General features: G+C 42.0%; 1 protein-coding gene and 1 long non-coding RNA gene across 2 annotated transcripts in view; one reads left to right on the top strand and one right to left on the bottom strand.

Moving 5' to 3' along the window:
- Positions 1-22,122, bottom strand: part of KIF5C (kinesin family member 5C) — a 151,539-nt gene that overhangs the window by 78,418 nt on the left and 50,999 nt on the right. Inside the window, exons 3-8 of the mRNA XM_054478001.2 lie at positions 18,996-19,069; positions 10,964-11,068; positions 6,667-6,715; positions 6,334-6,389; positions 5,564-5,651; positions 1,299-1,423 (exon numbers count right to left, since the gene is read on the bottom strand). Of these exons, the coding sequence (XP_054333976.1) occupies positions 1,299-1,423; positions 5,564-5,651; positions 6,334-6,389; positions 6,667-6,715; positions 10,964-11,068; positions 18,996-19,069 (497 nt within the window). The remainder of the gene's footprint in view (positions 1-1,298; positions 1,424-5,563; positions 5,652-6,333; positions 6,390-6,666; positions 6,716-10,963; positions 11,069-18,995; positions 19,070-22,122) is intronic.
- The window catches only part of LOC134737683 (uncharacterized), a 28,975-nt gene continuing 27,721 nt past the window's right edge, over positions 20,869-22,122 (top strand). The window contains exon 1 of the long non-coding RNA XR_010122800.1: positions 20,869-22,090. This is a non-coding gene — a long non-coding RNA (uncharacterized LOC134737683). The remainder of the gene's footprint in view (positions 22,091-22,122) is intronic.

Genomic DNA, 22,122 nt, shown 5'->3' with positions numbered 1-22,122 from the left:
CGCCCAGGCTGGAGTGCAGTGGCATGATCTCGGCTCACTGCAAGCTCTGCCTCCCGGGTTCATGCCATTCTCCTGCCTCAGCCTCCCGAGTAGCTGGGACTACAGGTGCCCGCCGCCACACCTGGCTAATTTTTTTTTTTTTTTAATTTTTAGTTGAGACAGGGTTTCACCATGTTAGCCAGGATGGTCTTGATCTCCTGACCTCGTGATCCACCTGCCTCGGCCTCCCAAAGTGCTGGGATTACAGGCGTGAGCCACCGTGCCCGGCCCCATACTAGTAAAACTTTAGATTCCCAACTAGAAATACCCAGATGACTTTCTGCTCATGGTTTTACAAATGCATACTAGAGGACAATCCAAGTAACCATTACTTACGTGGATGTAAGTGGCCATAACTTGGCATACGGGAACTCAGTGATGTAGTGCAATAAGTGGGGATCAATCATACAGTTAGGGAGACTGACTAAGCTTCAAGGCTGGCCTTCATGGGGACGATCAGCATGATGTCAGTGATGATGGAGGCCAGAGGGCACTGTGCACATGGCCTTGCTCTATGATGTTGCTCGAGGGAGGTCAGTGCCTCCAGACAGGGTGTGGCAGCAGAAGCCTCCACTGGTGACTGGAGATTCTGAGAAGCCTATTGCTCTGGAGTACAGCCCCGGCCAGGGCCTGGGAGGGCATGGGTCAGGGTGTAGACGACAGAAGAGAGTCCGGACAAAACCAGAGAACAGTAAAGGCTTGCCGCTAAGGCTGATTACAGGCCCCACTTCATGAGACAGCCAAGGCCTCCCACATGGGACACCGTCAGCCATGCCTACTGCTGGGAGAACCAGGGAATGCAGGGAGCGCCCCAGGTTCCAGACCTTCTATCAGCAAAACAAACCTGCAGAGGCAGGACTGCCACATTCCAATGGCAAAGCTCGTTCCTGGCCTATTACAGTCGGGTACAACACGGGATTTTCTCTTTTCTCAGAAGTTCATATCCCTCCCACATGTGTGCAGCTGTCTCTGCCACAGGCTAAGTGAAACCAACTGTTGCCTCACATCATCATAAGGGCCCATCAGGGATAAATCAGAGTTGGCATGCAAAGCACCTGCCTGTGACACCAATAGGAGACCTCAGGACCAGAAAAGAAAGCAGGGACAAAGGGTTAAATGTAATAACACCTTGGCAGAGCCTCAGAAACTTTAAAAGCTCTTTAAAGCAGGAAAATAGAAAAGCATAAAAATTATACCATTGCACACTGAAGCAAATAAAAGGGGAAAATTATAGATAATACAAATAAAGAACCAATTACCTTTTCGCTCCCAGCCAAATCAACCAAATAAAGTTTCCCACTGAGTTTTTTTTCAGTCTCTACATTCTCTTGTTTAATATTTATCAGGAAGATACTGTGACTTCTAGAGCTGTGTTCATTCATGTCTGAAAAGGAAAATAGTTTACTGCTCCACAAAGAACATGTAGGTTTAGGTAGCAAACCTCTCATTTAAAAAGCATAACAAGTCATGCCTAATAGCTCCATTTCATTGAAGTAAGTCCAGCCAATTCTAAAAATTATCTGAGACCCCTGTTTCTTCTGAAAAACAATGCTCATTCTAGAAATACAAGATTTTAAATGTCTTCAAGGAGCAAAGAAATTAATCTAAAAATCTTAGTAAACAGTTTAAGATATCAGATTTTCTAGCTCTACCTGAAGCCCCATCCTCTAAATTCCTACTCCAGCATGACTTTCCCCTTGAAAAATTCACTACCTCCTCCCCCGCCTCACTTTAAATTCCTCAGACTTTATCATGATTAATACATGATGTATTCTATCTTAGTCATGTGCATAAGCCTTGCCTTATCAGTAATATCATAAGCTTTCTTAAGCAAGCATTAAGACTTTCCTAAGGAAGGATTAAGACATACACTTCTACAACCTACGCTAACTGCAAAGATGGTTTCAAAAATTAAATATGCTTCATTAGGATGGGGTACTGGAAATAAAAATCCTTGCAAATCCTCGTCTGTGTCTGCCAAGCAGACAGAGACCCCAGCAACCATCCCATTCAGCCTTCACCAGCAAACATTTCTTAAAACCATCTTACTAGATTATATGTAAAAAGCCCTAAAGATTCATTTTTAAAAAACTGTTAGAACTAATAATTAATTCAGCAAAGTTGTAGGATACAAAATCAACATGTAAAAAATCAGTTGCATTTCTATATACTAACAATGAAGAACCCAAAAAATTAAGAAAACAACCTTATTTATAATAGCAAAAAAAGAATAAACTACTTAGGAATAAACTTAACCAAAGAACAGAAAGACTTGTACACTGGAAACTACAAAATGTGACTGAAAGATATGAAAGAAGACACAAATAAATGGATTGATTGGAAGACTTAGTATCATTAAGCTGTCAGTATTAACCAAAGCAATCTACAGATTCAGGGCAATCTCTATCAAAATTTCAATGACATATTTTATAGAAGTAGAAAAATCCATCCTAAAATTTATATGAAATCTCAAGGGACACCAAATAGCCTAAACAGTCTTGAAAACTAAGAACAGAGTTGAAGGTCTCACACTTCAACAATATAATGGACTTTGGGGACTTGAGGGGAAGGGTGGGAGTAGGGTGAGGGATAAAAGACTACAAATAGGGTGCAGTGCATACAGCTCGGGTGATAGGTGCACCAAAACCTCACAAATTAGCACTAAAGAACTTACTCATGTAACCAAATACCACCTGTACCCCAATAGCCTATGGAAAAATAAAAAATAAAAGTTACTACAAAGCTACAGTAATCAAAACAGTGTGGTATTGACATAAAGACAGACATATAAATCAACAGAAGAGAATAAAGGGCCCAGAAATAAATCCTTACATATATGGTCAAATAATTTTCAACAAGAGTGTCAAGACCATTTAATGTGGAAAGAACAGTCTTTTCAACAAATAGTGTTGGAAAAACTGGATAGCTACATGCAAAAAATATATTAATGTTGGGCCCTTACCTTAGAGTACATGCAAAAATTTACTCCAAAAGGATCAAATACCTACATATAAAAACTAAAACTATAAAACTCTTAGAAGAAAACACAGGAGAAAAGCTTCATGACATTGGACTTGGCAATAATTTCTTGGATATGACACCCAAAGCACAAGCAACAAAATAAAACTAGATACTTCATCAAAATTAAAAACTTGTATATCAAAAGACACTATCAATAGTGTAAAAAAAGCAATCCATGGAATAGAAGAAAATTTTATAAATCACATATCTAATAAGGGATTGATGTCCAGAATACATAGAGAACTCCAGGTCAACAACAACAAATTAACCTGATTAAAAAATAAATACAGACCTTGAATAGACATTCCTCAAAGAAGATATACAAATGGCCTATAAGCACATGAAAAGATGCTCAACATCACTAATCATTAGGGAAATGCAAATCAAAACCACAAGGAAACAGCACTTCACACCATTTGGATGGCTATTATAAAAAATAATAACAATAACAAGTTGGCAAGTGTATAGAGAAATGGAAACTCTGGTGTACCACTGTTAGGAATAGAAAATGGTACAGCTGCTATAGAAAATAGTAATAATAGCAAATAGTAGCGGTTCCTCAAGAAATTGAAAGTAGAATTACCATGAGATCTGAAAATTCCACTTCTGCATATATACTCAAAAGAATTGAAATCAAGGACTCAAATAGATGTTTGCACACCTATGTTCATAACAGCATTATTCACAACTGCCAAAATGTGGAAGCCACCCAAGCGTCCATTAATGGTTAAATGAATTTTTTAAATGTTGTATATACATACAATGGAATATTATTCAGCCTTAAAAAGGAAGGACACTTGCTACCACATGGATGAAACTTGAAGACATTATGCTAAGTGAAATAAGTCACAAAAGGACAAACACTTTATGATTCTACTTACATGAAGTACCTAGAGCAGTCAAATTCACAGAGATAAAGTAGGTTGAGCAAGAGGAGAATAAAGAATTGGTGTTTAATGGGTACAGAGTTTTGGTTGGAGAAGATAAAGTTCTAGAGATGGAAGGTGGTGACGTTGCACACAATGTGAAGGTACTTAATGTCACATAAATGCATACTTTAAAATGGTTAAGATGGCAAATTTCATGTTAAGTATATTTTATTGGAATAATAAAAGAAAAACCTTACCAGAATGATAAGAATAATAGCAATTTTGTTTTTAGACTAGCCGTTCCAAACCAAGGCACCAAAATGGATTATCAGGTATGCCATAAATAATTTGTGATTAAAAACAGCTTCAGAAACAGAGTGAATAACGTAAATGAGAGTTGCTACTACTATAAGAATATTTGTCTTACATTCTTTCAGATATGTGTGTATGTTTTAAGCAAGAGAAAAAGAAGTGGAGTTTGACCAACACTGTATCCAGGAATAGGCTCACCTATGAAAGTTGCTATATACATGAATATCATCTGATACATTGCTCAGATAGAGAAAATATTCAGAATTACATTTCTGGACCACAGAATCAGAGAGTCTTGGGTAGAAGAGACTTAAAGAGCCTAGACCAGTCAGCAAACCAATGCCTGAATCTCTTTTACAACATAACTGTGAACTCACTACCTCTCTAGGTAGCAGGCAGCACTTGGGGCAGCTATAAGGGTTGGAGAGTTCTCCTCACAGGGGTCGAAATCTGCCTCCCTAGAGCTCCAACAATCATGGGTATTCTAAGCATTGAGATGGAACAGAACAAGCTGACCCTCTTTCTTAGTGTCAGCACCTTCAACATGGTAAGATATATTACATTGTCCACACACCCTCCTCCAGATTTTTTTCCCTCACGCAAGCTATAAACCCTTAGTTCTCTCAGCTTCTGTTCATATGAACTCATTGTCATTTGTCCACATCCCTCTTAATAAGATAGACAACTCTCTTTTTTCACGGACCCTCTGCTGCCCAAATCCCATATGCACTGCTTCCCTGAGATGCAATGAACATACTGAGGAAGGAAGTGCAGAGCCAATGAGCCGATCTGAATGTGTCTGCTAGTAACACATCGGAAGGCTTTCCCTAAAGCTCCTGGCTCTGCTTTCTGACTTCCTTCTTTCCTTTTTCTTTTTTACAGAAGGCAGAAATCTAACATGGTTTATTTCCATGTGTGTGACCACAACGTATTATAGAATTTGTTGGTTTGGAACTTTTTTTTTAACCTGAACAATAACACGATCAAAATAAATAAACTGAGGAGCTTACTCTTTCCCTCCCTTTGGTTGGCTGGTTGTTTATTTTTCCTAATGTTCAGGCTTAGGCTGTTATCAGGGTCCAGTAAATCTCACCCAATATCTTCAAGACCTCACAGTCCTGTGGACAGCAGAAGGCACCCTTTCCCATGACTGCCTAGACATACTCATAGCACACATACCCTGGCGTCTGTGTCCGAGCACTGCTCTCTAATCACCTTCCCATGCATTCTTTCATTTGTACCTCATTCCCCACCCAACTCGGTTGGTGGGCAGACATCTGTCTCCCAAGCTGCAGGGGAGGAAACACCCCCACCATGCTTACTTGTCACAGCCACGTGTCGGTTTGCTTTGCCTTCATCTATTACATCCATGACTTCCTCGGGGCTCGACACAAACCGCTCAGTGCACCCCTGGAAGAGAATCAGTTCAGGTTCACCATTAAAAGAGTTGAAAAGCAACAATATTTTGAAAGGCTGAAACATGTTCCTGTTTATCTTCTAGAGGTGCAGATAAATAGAAAGGCTGAAATATCGATCCAACAACTTTTCCTCCTTGCCCAGGGCTTGAATTCTACATTAAAGAGAAGTCTGAGAAAGCCCTAGGAAATATAGAAGTAAACCAAAAAAAGAATTGTCAAATTTTCCTAGGTTTTTGAGTACATATTCATACTGAACAGCAACACTTTAAGAAGACAGAAAATCAAAGAAGAAAATCAATGAGAGAAGAAGAAATGGATGAAGTTTTGCTTTGCCTTCTATCTTTATTTATTTATGATTATGGCCACCAATATTAGATACTTTGATGTTCCACAGATAATGCTATAATAGGCGTTACTGCAAAGTAAAAACAATTGCACTCAATATCAAAATCTCTTTAAATGTGAATAATATTAAATAATAATGTCATAAAGGAAAGATACAATTGAAGAAAGTAAATGTCAATTTTTAAAACCAGATGAATATTAAATTTAAGGAGCCTGAATAAATGCCTATATGCTCTTTACAGATAATATTCTGCACATTTTATGTAATAATTATTATGACAGAGACTGGAGAGAAATTAATTGCATCACCAATCAAATCTTCCTCATACCTTTACATACGGGACTCTGTTTTTATCTTCATGAACAGCCAAGTTGGTCTTGGATACTAAAAAGATGAGAATGACAGCATGCAAAGAAGAAAATAAAAGTTAAAGACTCTATATTGGAGGAAAAATGGAAGTTTGCTACAAAGGACAGGCAAATCTAATCTCTTTGCAATATGCAAGTTTAAGCCTTGGCTGAGAATAAACATATACCCTGAAGGCAATAGAGTATCTCTATAAATTTTCATTAATTCCTTAAGCAGAAGTGTGATAAACCATTTCAACCTCCCCGGACTTTTGTTACAGAACAAATAAAGGACAAGAACTGAGGTTACTTACCATCAAGTAAGTCCCTTATTTTGTCCAAGTAGATCTCAAAATAGGAAACCTAGTTAAAAACAAATTGAGTTTGGAATAGACATGCCACAGTGTATTTAAAAAATACCATTATTAGTACTTATGAAAGCTTTCGTCATGCATGGCTAAGAAGAGTAAGAAGAGGGGTTCAAAGTGAAGACTTATAATCTGGCCAGCTCTACTGGGATTCCCCTGCTTCCCGCTTGCTCTACGCTTCCCTAAGTGTGGACCACTCTCCACCCACAAACATCACAGCTCCCTTTGGTTGTCATTCAAGTGTTCTTAACATCATGTGCTAGACACTTATAGGAGGACTCTAGGCTTTACGTTAGATGAGCACCAAGCAAGCTTAGAAAACAATCAGTAGGCCTCATCTTATTGCATGATACCGACAGTATCATGAAGGATGAGGGACTTAGCCCAAATGTTCACATGCAAGAAGCCGGGAGAGGGCAAGGGCAGTGTGTTTAGAACTACAAGAGCTCAGAAAGGTAACTGGGCAAGAGCTGGTAATGGTGGCCAGCTCTGGTGCATCCAGGAAAGATCTGAACAAAATGGGACTTGATAAAAGATGGCTACACTGTGAGAAGAAAAGGAGGCCTTCCCATTAGTCTCAAGGCTCAGCCGCAGCACCACCTTCATCAGCATCACCTAAGAATCTGTTTGAACTGCAGAACCCTGAACCCCACTACAGTCCTGCTGAATCCGAATTCCAGAGAAAAGGAACTAGGAATCTGGTTCTCAGTTCCCCAGGCGATTCTTATGCTGGCTGATGTCTGAGACCTGCTTTAACTAAATATGTGGTCTTAGGGACTCAATTCACACATAACCGAGACCCTAGGCCTCAATTGTCCCATCTGTCACATGAAGCCATAGGGCTTTAAGATGTCAAAAATCCCCCTCTAGGATTCTGTACTCTGTTTACATCTGCTTTCTGCCTACCCAATAAACTTATCTGCCCTATGTTCATAAGTGCTTTTAAAATCTAAACAAGGGAGTGGGCAGAAAGGAAAACAGTTGTAAAGTTGTAAAGCTGGGATGTGACTACTCAGGTAAAACCTCATCCCTACATCCCAGCTCTGGACCAGTCAAGGGGAAGCAAAGACTCTAACCCAGCACTGGTCCCAGCTCTGACTCAGCCCTGATCCATTATCTTTAATGTGCCTCAGTCTGGAACTACCTGACTGGAACCATCCCAGCTACTCTGAGATGTGGGGTCCCAGCTTGAGCCCTGGAATCCACTGCTGGGCAACTCTCCTGGCTGCCTGTATCCCTAGCAACATCTGCCTACTTGAACACCTGTCAGACTTCCCTGTCCCTGAGGCCCATCTCTCATGGACACACCTATGTGACATTTGAAAGACTCATGCCTACAGCTTTCTCTAATCTTTCATGCTGCCCCACTCCCCACATCCTTATAGGTCTGTTTGGCCTCCAATCCTGGACATCTCTAACCCAGTCCTTCCTGCAGCCAACTCCACCCTGGTTCAGCACATTCTATTTATTTCAGAATTGTCTGATTTTCATTAAGATTGTCTATTATTTTTGAGATCTTAAACATATGGCCTTATTTCCATAGATTACAGAGAAAATTAATTACATCTAAAAAAAAAGTCACAAACTAGATACTGGCAAATCTGGCAATTAGAATCACATTCACATTTAATGTAAGTAGAAACAGGATTCTGATTCTATTAATTTCTGCTTTTGGTGTGTGTGTGAGGGTGGTGATTTTGTTGTTTTGTCATTTAAAATACTTTGTGAGACCAGGCGGAAGAAAAATAAATAGGCATTGTTTGGCATTAAGAAATAGGATGTTCAGAAATAAAGTTTAAAACCTCTGTGGGACTCATTTAAGGAGCAGATTTTTGATATTGCCTTAATCAGTCCCCTTTTTCTTGATTTAGCCTCTCACTATCCGGTTCAAAATACAAAGTAGTCGGCAACTAAATTGCCCACTTATAATTATTATTTATAAAACAAGTAAGCATAAGTACAAATGCAACACAGAAATCTGGACTGTAAAATTCAGCCCTAGAGACTTAAGAGTGTTGTTCCTCTCCTCCCCTAACTTCATGCTAGGGCTGTTTTTATCTTAATAAGATTCTAACACAAGACCCTATTTTGAGGGCAGTAATTGGTTTAACATCTTATTCCAGGATTATCACGTAAGAACCCTGCAGTACTTTAAGCTATTTAAATGCAAACAGCCCTAAAGAAGCACTAAGCTTCTAAATCTTGATCCCATCAAAGCAACAAGCTTCTGTATCCTTAGACATAAAGAACCTTGGCAACAAGGAGAAGCAGGCTTTAGCCAACAAAAGGAATCCTAAGGAAAAGTGATTTGCTAGATGTAATTTATAGTTGGGCAAACAGTTGGTGCCTTCTTTTTATGTCATTTACGAAAGGTATACAGTAGTAAGGGGAGAAGTTTAATATAATTGAAAAGGTATCGCATGTGCGGTTGGTCAGACCTAGGGTCTATTCTTAGCTTTATCAATAACTTGGTGTTTAAGTTGGGCCTTCTAACTCTGCATCTTTTTTTTTTTTTTTTTAAGACAGAATCTCTCTCTGTCACCCAGGCTAGAGTGCGGTGGAGCGATCTCAGCTCACTGCAACCTCAGCCTCCCGGGTTCAAGTGATTCTCGTGCCTCAGCCTCCTGAGTAGCTGGGATTATAGGCACACACCACATGCCTGGCTATTTTTTTTGTTTTTTTTGTTTGTTTGTTTGTTTTTTTAGTTGAGACAGGGTTTCACCATGTTGGCCAGGCTGGTCGTGAACTCCTGACCTCAGGCAATCTGTCCGCCTCAACCTCCCAAAGTGCTGGGATTACAGGTATGAGCCACTGTGCCCGGCCTAACCCTGCGTCTTTAAACTTCTGTTTCCTCATCTCTGAACAGATGGGCCTGGTGCACTAAGATCCCAGCCTAAAGGGAAATCTCTTAGCAGATCTGCTTAGTGAGGCTTCTTAGAACTGCCCCTTCACCCTCCCCAGCCACAGTGGGGGCCCCCAGACAGCATGTGCATCCTGGACACAGCTCATCAGGCAAGGGGGGCACCTATGTAGGTTGGGCCAATGAGTCCCTGCCCAAGGGAATTTAGAGTTGGAAATAAGGGAATGGTGGAGCAGCAGCTGCCATGTTGCCAACCCCTTCTCCCACCAAAAAGAGAGAAAGATGCTCCAGAACAAGAGAAAGAAGTCAAGCAAGGGGGCAGAAAAGCAGGGACTGTAACAGGTTTGGGGTTTCTTTTGGAGGTGACGATATGCTCAAGAATTAGATAAGGATCATCATTGTACACTTTCGGGAATATATTAAAAACCATCAAACTATACACTTTAAAAGGATGAATTTTGCAGTATGTGAACAATATCTCAATTGTTTAAAATGTTTAAAAAGAAAAACCGGGCTTAGATTTCCTCCCTCCACACTGCATCCTCCACAAAATGCCCACTGTCAGATTCTGTATCTTATAACAATATCCTCTACTTGCTTAAACAAGTGCCTTTCAGCCACTTGCACAAGAGGTGTTCCAATGAATATACCCTAATACCAAATTTGATAATTTAACAGCTACAGTAAGAGAGTAGAAACCTCTCTTTTAATGCAAATTTAAGTCATATAACAAGTTTTGGTTTAAAACAAAAACAAAATACAACAAAATACAAGGGGGAAGATAAAAAGGAAGAGAAATCCTCTTCCCAACATTTCTCAGTTCTGCTCTGTGACACTCTGCTCAAAACACAAGTCTGTGATACTCTTAGGGGGAGAAATGTGTCTACATTCAAATAAGCTGGGAAATGTAATCTAATGCATGTCCCCTTTGCAGAGCATATTGAAACTCGTGATAAACTTAACATTGTTCAAGAAAGCATTTTCCCAGCTCATTTGGCCTTATAGCCCTTTTCCCTGCCAGCCCACCATTAATAACACAAGGGACTGTGTTCCACAGAACACACTTTGGGAAATGCTGCCCTAACCCAAACACAAACACATTTCAGTCATACCCACAGAAATCCAGAGGATAAAGGGTAAAATTTGGGCAACAATCAAGATGATTTCCTCCTAAAGAAGGCTTTTGCTTTCATTATGTGGATATTTCAAGCAAACCCTCCAGATACCTGTTAGCCTAGGTCACTAATAAAGAGGGCTCTGCTTACCACAAGAATATCATTTAAATTAGTAAGATCATCTTTTATATCTACTTGAAAGGAAGAAGTATAAGAAACATTATCTGGGGCCCAATGTCTTCTCTGGGGACCAATCAGTAATACGTACCTTTATGTGAAACTCCAGGTTCTCATCCATCGAGTAGATATGGTCAAAGATATCATGGGCAATTCGTGGGATGATCCCCATGAGCTGGGGGTCGTGCAGCTTCCCCTAGTGGGTGAAAATACAAACACGGGCAGTTAAAGCATGCTGGGAGACACATGAGAGAGAGGGGGACCCATCTCTGGGTTCCTCAGACAGAACCCGGTGGAGCAGGAAGCACCCACGTGTGCCTGCTAGCTCCCTTGGGCATCTACCTGACTTGCCAACAGACCAGAAGTTGGTGGAAAAACTGAATGCGTTGGTCTGTTTATCCAGCAGGAGAGCACTTTTTCTGCCAAGTTCTGAGGCCCCACAGTATTGCCTCCAGCTGCCACTCAAGGAAACAAAATCAGTGTCTATGTGGCTAGTGTGGAGTGAGGAGGAGGAGGAAAAGGGAGCAGGAGAAGGAACGAGAATATATGGGTTTGGGTTTTGAGTATTTACAAACTGACCTGAGCCTGGAGGTCCAAGTAAGGCAATCTTGTTTAATGAAATCACCTCTAGAACTGATTTCCAAAATTTTCCAAAATTTCTAAGAACCTTATTCTGGCAACACATTCAGTATCATTTAACAGATCAATCAAGAAAATACATTTCATCAACTTCTTTTAACAATCTGTGGTTCCCAGGCCGAATTGTTCCAAATAATTTTTAGCCGTTTCTAACACCTAAATCCACATTTAAGATAGTCTTATATTCTTCTTTCCCCGCTTTTCTACTTTACTCATTTCACCTAAGTGGGTGGGGATAGGGATAGGTAAATTCTTCTGCTATTTGGATATTACCAAATCCATTTTTAAGGTCCAGAATTTGCCACCCCTGAAGATTTTAGAAAAGATGCCTTAGGATCTGACAGCAACTCCTAATGAAGACTTCCAGAAGTATTTAAAGCAACACACAAGCTCCAGAGAGCCTTTGCCTAAGCCCACCGTCAAATAAGCACTTGAGTTCTCATATGTGTTCAACAACCCATCAGTGAGCAAACACACAGTCTGCAGGTTTAAAGTGATCAGTGCCAACAGTACATCCAGATATTTTCCAGATTTTTTGTTTGTTTGTTTTTGTTGAGACAAGGTCTCACTCTGTTGCCCAGGCTGGAGTGCAGTGGTGCAGTCTTGGCTGACTGCAACCTCCACTTCCCAGGCTCAAGTGATCCTCAGCTTCCCTAGTAGCTGGAACTACAGGTGTGTACCACCACAGCTGGCTAATTTTTTCTATTTTTTGTAGAGATGAGATTTCGCAGTGTTGCCAAGGCTGGTCTCCAACTCCTGAGCTCAAAGTGATTCGCCCACCTTGGCTTCCCAGAGTGCTGGGATTACAGGCATGAGCCACCACGTCCGGCAGTCTGGCTTCCAGCAAAGCTCTCTCGTCTGGAAAAATGGATACTCCACTGGAATGCCCTTATCTATTAAGAATCTAAATAGTTTGATGTATTGATATTGTTTTTTAGTTTGACTGCATACTTCCTAAAGATAGGGATGGCCAGTGCTTGTATATTTCTCTCCATTGCTTACAAGATTTATCATTTATTACATAGAATTATTGTAGAATTCAAGTTAAATAGGATATATAAAGTGCTTAGTGACATGAGAAGAGCTAAAACAAATGTTAGTATTATATCACTCAGCTCATAGCAGGTTCTCACGAAGAAGTTGTTGGAGTTTATTTCACCTGAAGAGTCTGAAACACATTTCTATCCCTGACAATTAATATGTATCTTAGGAAAGAAAACAGTGCCAAATGACAGACTGACAATCTCAAATCTTGATAACTTTTAAACTGTATATTCCATCATAAACATGTAACAAATTAGACAATGCACCCCCACATGCTCTGAACCATGGAGATCATTGGCAGAAGCAATACCTATGGTGAGAACATCATTTCCATCTGGTCAAATGTCATGACTCCACTCAGCCAATCAAAAGACCTCCCCCACCAAAGCCCTCAAGAGCTTTTTAATAATTCATGATAATCCTTTAGCTTCTCCTCAGTAGCCCACAGCCAGAGAAGAACGATTGATAATCCAAAAATCATTTATAATTGACTCAAATCTATTTTCCTAGATGCTTTCCCTCTCAATGGATTTATCTCCCCATTGATTCCTGGCTTATACAAGTGCTGACATCCTTTGTTTGCCTTTGTCAGGGCAAGAATCAAGGCAGAACGAGAGATGAATCTAGGACATTCTCTACTTTGTGTCTCTCTGAAGTCCTCACCCTAAAATCAATGTGAGAAAAGTGAGTGTTCTCATAATAATGCCTCCCATCCCCACAGGAACAGAAGCATACCCACATCTACCGCAGGCCTAGGAGCTGGGCTGCTTGATCCAGCTCAGATGCCCAAGAGTGGTAAGGGCTTTATGTGCAGTAAACTGGGCCTGCCGAAACAATCTGCAGGTGTGTGTATGCAGGGGCGGATGTAGGGGCATGTGGAGTGTGTGTGTGGTGTTAGGGGAGCATATGGATGTGTGATGTGTGTGTGGTATATGTCTGTGTATGATATACGTGTGGGGGTGTGAGGGTTATGTCTGCGTGTGTGGGGGTGTGTGATATATGTGGAGTATTAACATGTATGTGTGATGTGGGGGGGTATATGTGTGTGAGATGGATGTAGGGAATATGTGCAGGTATGTGCTATAGTGTGAATGTAGGAAGTGTGGTGAGTGTGCGGGTGCTTGTGGTGTGTGTGGCTGTGTGGCATTCTGTGGTGTGTGTGTATTGTATATGTGTGATATGTGGTGTCTGTGTCTGTATGATGTATGCAGTGTGTGTGTGTGTGTGTGTGTATGGGAGTATGTGTCTATGTTGTGTGTGTGATATATGTGGGCTCTGTCTGTATGTGTGCATGTATATGTGGGGGGTGTCTGTGTGTGTGTGGTGTGTGGTGTGTCTGTGTGTATGTAGGGGGTATGCTATACAATGTGTGGTATGTGGTATATGGTGTGTCTGTGTGTGTGTATGTCTGTGTATGATGTATGTGGGGGTGTTGTATATAGTGTGTGGTATGTGTGTCTATATGTATGTGTGTGATGTGTACATTTCTGTATGTTTATGATGTTATGTAGGGGTCATATGTGGTACATAGTGTGTGGTGTGTTTGTGTGTGGTGTGCATATATCTGTGTGTAAATGTATGACATATGTGGAGGGGTGGTATGTGATGTGTGGTGTGTCTGTGTGTGCATATGTGTGTGATGTGTATATGTCTGTGTGTGTATGATGTATGGGGGCGTGTGCAGTATGTGTTATGTGGTGTGTCTGTATGTGTGTGATATATATGTCTGTGTGTGTTTATGATGTATGTGAGGGCCATGTGTGGTGTGAGGTATGTCTGTGGTATGTATATGTCTGTATGTGTATGATGTATGTGCGAGGGTGTGTGGTATGTGGTGTGTGGTGTGTCTGTGGGTATATGTGTGGTGTGTATATGTTTATGTGTGTGTATGATGTATTTAAGGAGTGTGATATATGGTGTGTGGTGTGTCTGTGTGTGTATTATGGTATGTGGTGTGTCTGTGTGTGTATATGGGTTTGGTGTGCATATGTCTGTGTATCATGTATGTGGGGGGTATGTGGTATATGGTGCATCTGTGTATGTATGTGTGTGTGTGTGTGTGTATGATGTATGTGGGAGGTGTGGTGTGTGGTGCTTCTGTGTGTGATGTGTCTGTTGTATATGTATGTGGTGTGCATATGTCTGTCTGTACAATGTATGTGGGATGTGGTAGTGGTGTATGGTGTGTCTGCGTGTAATGTGTCTGTGTGTGTATACGTGTGTGGTGTGCATATGTCTGTGTGTGTGTACAACGTATGTGGGGGTGTATGGTATATGGTGTGTGGTGTGTCTGTGTGTATATGTGTGTGGTGTGCATATGTCTGTGTGTGTGTGTGTACGATGTATGTGGGGGGGTGGAATGTGGAATGTGGTGTGTGGTGTGTCTGTGTGTGTATGAGAGAGAGGTGCTCCTTAGAGGTCTTCACTGCTTCTACACTGACCCTTGCAGATGAGGTGCGCAGACCAGACACACAATGCAAAGTTGCCTTGGGCACTAAGAAGAGGGAAACCGCCGAGAGCTATAGAAACACAGAGACTAGAAATGTCCCAGATTTCCAGTAATAAAATGGGTAATATGGGATGGCTTGCTTGAGGGACACCAAATCTTGAAGAATGGGTAAGTTTAGGGATGGGCAGAGAGGATGTGGGCAGAGAAGGTGAGTGGGAGAACAAAGTGCAGGAACTGAGAAAGAACAGTGAAAGTGTATTTTAGCTGAAGGATCAAAGATGAACTTGGGGAGCAAAGAAATCTACTGCTTCATCACCTTGTTTCTCCCGGAAAGCAAATAGGAGAAACATCTTTATAACTGCATTCTGTATAATTCTATCTGCAAACTTTTCCCATGGAATGTGATCTTTTAGGAGCACATATGAAAGAAAAAAAAGACCCAGGCCACCAGCCACCAAACAAGACTCTCTTTGTTCCAGCCCCAGTTGCCTCCTTGACCTCCCAAGCAGGGCAGAGTTTCCTGAAACACTTAAGACGTCAGCCCATCAGTACATGAGCACCGTGCATTCAGACGGGCTTGTTCAAAATCACTTGGCAGGCTTGGCGGGACGGGTGGGAAGCCTGTACCATTCAGATGACCTCCAAGCGTCTCTTTGGGCAGAAAGAAAAAACACAAGGTGTCTCCATCCATCTATATCAGTGTGCAGAAGGGGATCACAAAGTAGGGCACGGGGCCAAGAGAGGCCCTTCCCAGCATCACACACTGAACAAAAGAACAGTCCCCTTTTCCTCAGCTGGAGCTGGAACCCCCTGTGTCCTCCCCAGCGCCAACCCTGGGTATGGGCTGCACAAGCCCAGGACCTTCTGTGTGTTGGTGTCCACCAAGCTTAGCATTAACACTGTCCAGTGAGTCATATATTTACTGAAAACCTACCTTAAATGCTCCATCTTGAGAAGCTAATATTTCTAATTTTATGTAGGCTTATCTGTTTGTTCCCCTCAATACAAGGTAATGGAATCACCACTGGATGTCAGACCAAATACAGGGGGATTAAAGTGAAAAACAGCTTTAAAATGTGACTGCTCTGTCCACTCAGGGACACTCAGGAAGTTAACATCCCCTTCCGAAAGCCTTTGGAAGATCACAATGTGTAACTTGAATACATAAAATCCTCCTTTCAGAGAATGCAGACCCTGTAGGCCTTTTTTTGACTTAATTGCATTCCAGGATCCTGGATTTCTTGGTCTCCTGCAGTATCTATGACTTCAGCTTGGGGCTTCTCCTTCCCTCTGTCTTCCTCTGAAAATATCCCCTACCTTTTCTCCAATCTATAATTACCCTACAGAAAGAACTCGATTAAGTGAGGGGGTAGGTGGCACTAGGAAAAAACTGCCATCCACATCAACTATTTCTAACTGTAGGCACAAGTATGTGATCTGCAAAAGTCACAATAAAGGAAAGCAACTCATTACAACTGACCTTTTAAAACTGACAAAGATGAAGAGGCAACCGGAGGTGAAACCTGTCCGGAACCCAGTTCCTTTCAGGTCCCCCATGAGTCCTCACTGGGCAGGCATTGTGAAGTTTACACTGTAAGACACAGAGGGCTTGAGAGCCTGTAGCAAAATATCTCTTCTATTAGTTTTTGTTTTTGTTTTTTGGTTTTTAATTTTATTATTTATTATTACTATTTTTTTTGAGACGGAGTCTTGCTCTGTCACCCAGGCTGGAGTGCAGTGGTGTAATCTTGGCTCACTGCAACCTTCGCCTCCACAGTTCAAACGATTCTCCTGCCTCAGCCTCCTGGGTAGCTGGGACCACAAACGTGCGCCACCACGCCTGGCTAATTGTTTTGTATTTTTAGTAGAGATGGGGTTTCACCATGTTAGCCAGGCTAGTCTCGAACTCCTGACCTATGTGCTGGGATTACAGGTGTAAGCCACCACGCCTGGCCTCCCATATTAGTTTTAAAGGGCGGGCATAGCTCTTTGCCATCACCCTACATCCATCTCTTCTCCGGAAATAAGATTTTACACTGGGGAGCATTCTCTCTCTTGATGTCTTACAGCTTAAATTTCTGGCATTTAGCAAGTACCTTATATTTTCTAATCCCAAAGCTTAAAAGGTCACTATTGTAAGCATTCCAAGAGATTTTGGGGGATTTTAAATAATGCAGGTTGCTTTTGTTTGTTTTTTTGTTTGGCATTATATATAGTTTGGTAATAAAAAAAAAAAAAACAAAAAAACTCTAGACTGATTGAATTCCTCACTAGACACCGTATCTCTCTTTCAAGTGTCATCTGACCTACAAGGGAGTTTTTGTCTACAGGTACTGGACTAGGTGGGACACAGGAAATGTAGAACTACAACTTTTCTATAGTCTCAAGGTCAAGAGTCGGGGGCCTAGTAAGACAGGGAAAGGCAAGGGGCCGGGACAGGAGCGTGAGGATAGCAGGGTGGCGTTTCCAAGACGTTCTGCAGTAGAGTATGAGAGGAGGAGAAGATGGGCTGATGCCACTCAGGTGTCAGGGGAAAGACCTGCTTAGTCAGAAAGAAGTGATAAATAAACCTCATGCTTCCTTTAATCTGTGCAGTCTCTGAACCACTTTGTCTTCAGCAAAACGGGTGAAAGAGAGTCAACACCACAGAAATGAGATCCCCGGCACTGTACCCCACACTTGAAATCAGTATGAGCAGAACATCAGAGCCCTGAGGATTTTAGCCTCGTGCCTTTGAAATCTCCTCTTCAATAGGAATGATTCATAAGCTAAACCGATTCTGCAGCAGCCGTCTCAGTGCTATTCCCAGGAGGGCATCGTAAATGAAAAACACTAAGCTGGAAGGATTAAGGATTCATCTTACCCTGCTGCTGAATTCCCCAAACTTCCTCTGTGCAGTTTCCTATAATAACCACACTTACCACCTCTCCTTAACTGTCAAGTGGGCCTCACCTTTAGAAGAATTACCAGGCTCTGAAGGCCCTATAGGATTTGGTGATTTAAAGGAAAAAAAAAAAAGGAAAAGAGGAGGCAAAGAAGTTCAATTTTGTCTGCAGACCTGCCTTGTTTGGAAAACAGACTGAAGCCACAAAGTTCCACAGCCAACAATTGGAGCTGGGGTCATACCCTGAAATGCCTTCAGGGAGCAGGTATGTAAGTCAATAAGGAAGGATGCCGAATATAAGTTCATCTTCACTCCAGTGTGCATGAAGTGGGCTGGGTGTGAGTACAATGGAGAGTCCAGCCCCATATACATGGGGTGGCCAGGGCCAGTACCACAGGTACCATTTTCACAAATACTAACAAATATTTTACCAAACTTCTCCTAGGTGACAGCAGCTGTTCCCTGCACTAGAAATGTTAACAAAAAGGTGAACAGGAAAATGAAGTGAACAGTGAAGCTTGAATTTTATATTATGGTGAAATTCACCCAGTGCTGCCAGATCTTCAGAATATTCAACCTAAGATGGAAAATTTGAATTGTGTGAAATCATCCAATTTTTAACATTGCTTACAATTAAAAAAAAAATACTGTGCAGTCCAAACAAAAATATGTCTGTGGGCTGAACATGGCCCACAAGCCAACTTTTAAAAATCTCTGACCTACAGTTTTTCCTTTATTCTAAGAGACGAACCTCCCCGGGGGCCTTCATCAGGGTAAATAATTTTCCCAACAGGCTTTCCCAGTTAGATTGAGGCTGAAGTCCAGAATGATGTTCACACTACTGCTTAGCTAATCAATGATTGTTTCTGAATAGAATGTATTGTTACTGTCACAAAGTTATCAATAAAGTACTTTTTAAAATACTGAATTCCTGAGACTTTATTTTTCACTGCTATTTTAAAACTTCTCAAAGACATAATTAATTGGCCAAACATAACCGTCTCTATTTCCCAGTAAAGAAAGCCACATGCACCTCAAGTTTTGCTGGAAACGTCAGTTCCATTCAGTCATCTCAGAGATTCGCATTAGAGCACATTGTAATCTTACCTCCATGGTGTGGGTTTTTCCTGATGAAGTCTGCCCATACGCAAAAATCGTCCCGTTATAACCTTCAAGGACATCTGTGAACAAGAAAAAGAAATTAAAATTAACTCATTACTTTGATCATATGCTGGTGTAGGTTGCATATTTTAAAATTACATTTTCCAAATGGTCCATCTCATTTTTCATACAAATGATATATTTCAACTCCATGTGAATTTTAAGTAGAATTATGAGATAAGAGCAGAAATGCAGGCCTCTGTTGTTCTACAAATAGAAAGAAATGGACTCACATTTCACAGACTATATTAATGAAGAAGGAAGCAGACACACTTTCTCCCAATGACATCAAAAGGAAGATAGAGAGATCGAGCAGAAAACTTTTTTTTAGTAGAAGGATATTTGAGTTTTCTTCTATAAGTTGATCTCTTGAGATCAGTTGGGGGAAAAAGAAAACATTATTCTTATGCCCTGTTTCTGGAGTGAGATGAAGAATAGAATTTCTTTCCTGAAGATTTAATTTGGGTCAGTTTAAACGCTGGCCCAGGCTAGCTCCTTGGGGAGGTTTCTCCTGAAAGCCCCACAAGAGCTCCTTGAGTCCAGAGGTGGGGGTGGAAAAGGGCCCCACTCTATAAACAGAGCCTCAGGGTGACAATCCAATCAGCCCAGAAACTAGCCGGGCCCTCACTTAAATTTAATGTCTCTGTGTTTGCACTGATAGTGCTAACAAGCCAGCCCAGGCCCATCAGCATCAGGAAATTTCTTTTAATTACACAATGAGAGCACTGTGCAAACCCCTCCACACTGCAGGTCGGTGCCACATCACACAGGGACAAGGGGAGGCTCGAGGGTGGAAGCTGCTTTTTGCTGAAGAGCTGAAGATTATCTGTGGGAATTCTTTCAAAGCAGCAGAGGTGATTAAAATATATTTAGCACTCATTTCCCTCCTGCTTTCCTCCTTCATCCTCACAAATATCACTGGAAGAGGAACAATGCATCATTAATATCCTTGATCCTCCATTCCGAATAAGGGGAGGAAGTCTTCGTTTGTACAAGCTGCAGTGGCAGGGAGAAGGGCCCCACACTGAGGTGTCTTATTCAGGGTCATGTAAAAAACCAAGCCAGGCAATCAGCTCCATCTACTCCAGGCTCTAAATAGACTTTTTCTTTTGGGAGCATGGTAGAGGGGGTTCTCTGAATTTTATGATGCTGGTTTGTTTTTGTTTTGCTTTGATAGGTTTGCTTTTTTGAATTTTTTTTCTATATCAATTGATTTGTTATGTTTTTTTAAAAAAATTTAATAAACATTTGACTGATCTGAGGTTGTTGAAGTGTGAACTGGGATAAGAACAAAAAGCAATATTTTATTTTAGGAAGCTAAGAAAAGAAAAATTAAGTGGCAGGATTTTTTTTTTAATTCTAGCAGCCCTCAAGAGTTTGTATCAAGCTATATTGGGGGTTGGTGGGAGAGGAGGGACAGAGAGAGAGAGGAGGGGGAGAGAGAGGAGGGAGAGAGAATGTTCATACATATCAGATTTCGGCTAATGGCTCCTCTGGTAACAGTGGGAAGCAAAAACTTGAAGTAGTCAGTGTAAGGTTTGGAGGTTCAAGCTTCAGTTTTCACAAAAATGCCAACTTACTCAAAGAAAAGATTCCTCAGGCCAGAGCAGACAGAGCACCTCCACACTAACATGAATATGATATGCTTTGAGGGACCCAAAGGAAAAAGGTCCCACCCTTAGGTCAAACTTTAAAAATGCCATATTCATAACACAAAAAACTCCAGCCTATTGGAATGCTGGCTACATCACAATATTACAGTTTCCATCTATTCGAAATTACCATTTATTAGAAATTAACCATCCCCCCTACACGCACACACACACACACACACACACACACCCTGAAAGGGCTTTCCTTGTCTTAAGCCTCTGTGTATGAAACACTCTGGAACCCACTGGCCTAGGTGTTAGAACAGCACCGAAGTTGCCAGGGCCAGGGGTCCAGCCATCCTGACCTCTGCTAGCCACCCTGCAAGGGCCGATGTTCCCACGCAGGAGGCCCCAGGGAGGTGGTACTGAGCAACCGGCCACACCCAACAAAACAGCTCAGAGCTCAACTTCTTCCTGAATTAGGCCACACCCGAGGCCTCCCGGTTCTCATCCACGCCTCTGGGTCCATCACTAAACAGAAGGCACAAACCCACTAACTCTTACTCCATCGCTGCTCATGAAACTCCTGCCAGTAAAGACTGGGTCAAGCACCTGAAAACCAGAGTTCATCCGTGGCTTCACTTGTTTTGGACTAAGGAGCTGAGGAGCGTGCGAGACCGTACTTGGAGAATCTGTTTTTTGCTGCCATTTCGTCACTGAGCACTATTTATTTTTTTTTCTCCTTCTTTTTTTGTAAGAAAAGGAGAACACATAAAACCCCACCAGAACAAACTCCACTCGGCCCTGAAAGTATTTACAATCACGGCCCTGAAAGTATTTACAATCACGTTACAGTTCATTCACTGCTGCAGAACCTCTCTCCAGCGCTCAAGGTTGAAGGGAGCCGACGTCGCCCTCTATCGGCTCCGTGCTGCACCAGAAGGTAATTTAAACGAAAAGGCTCTTTGAAGCCAGTGTTCTCTATTTTCTTCGAAACTCCAGGTTTTGGGGGCTTCTTTTCTGTTTGTTGTTTGTTTGCTCAGTCTATGTTTTGATTTGCTGGTGAGGGGAGGCAGAGAGAGGAAGTGGAGCAGGAGCCCAGCGCGTTTCTATGGCCACCGCGACCACAGGCAGAGGGGGAGCCGTGGCGGGAAAGGCCAGGCCGCGCTCCACACTGTGGGGGCCACGCCAACCTCCATCCGACTCCCACAGAAGCGCCCACAAAAGGCACTTTCATCACGTCCAGTGCCCGCTCCTGGGCCCACGGAATGCATTTGTTTTACAGTCTCTGCAGAAACAATGTTTCCACATGCCAGCCACGCTCCGCAGACAGAACGTTTCTTTGTGTTAGTGCCTGGTGTGATGTGACCTCCACTGGTACAGCATAGCCCGCCACAGCACTCTTCCATCCCGCAGCCGCATGAACCCCAGAAGGAGCTTCCACCGCAGGTGCCCAGAGCCTTCTCATCTCCCAGGGGAGG

Source organism: Pongo pygmaeus, chromosome 11, assembly GCF_028885625.2.
Source record: "Pongo pygmaeus isolate AG05252 chromosome 11, NHGRI_mPonPyg2-v2.0_pri, whole genome shotgun sequence".
Lineage (NCBI taxonomy): Eukaryota > Metazoa > Chordata > Mammalia > Primates > Hominidae > Pongo > Pongo pygmaeus.
Note: the sequence above shows the minus strand (reverse complement) of the source record. Positions and strands in the feature narration are given on the sequence as shown.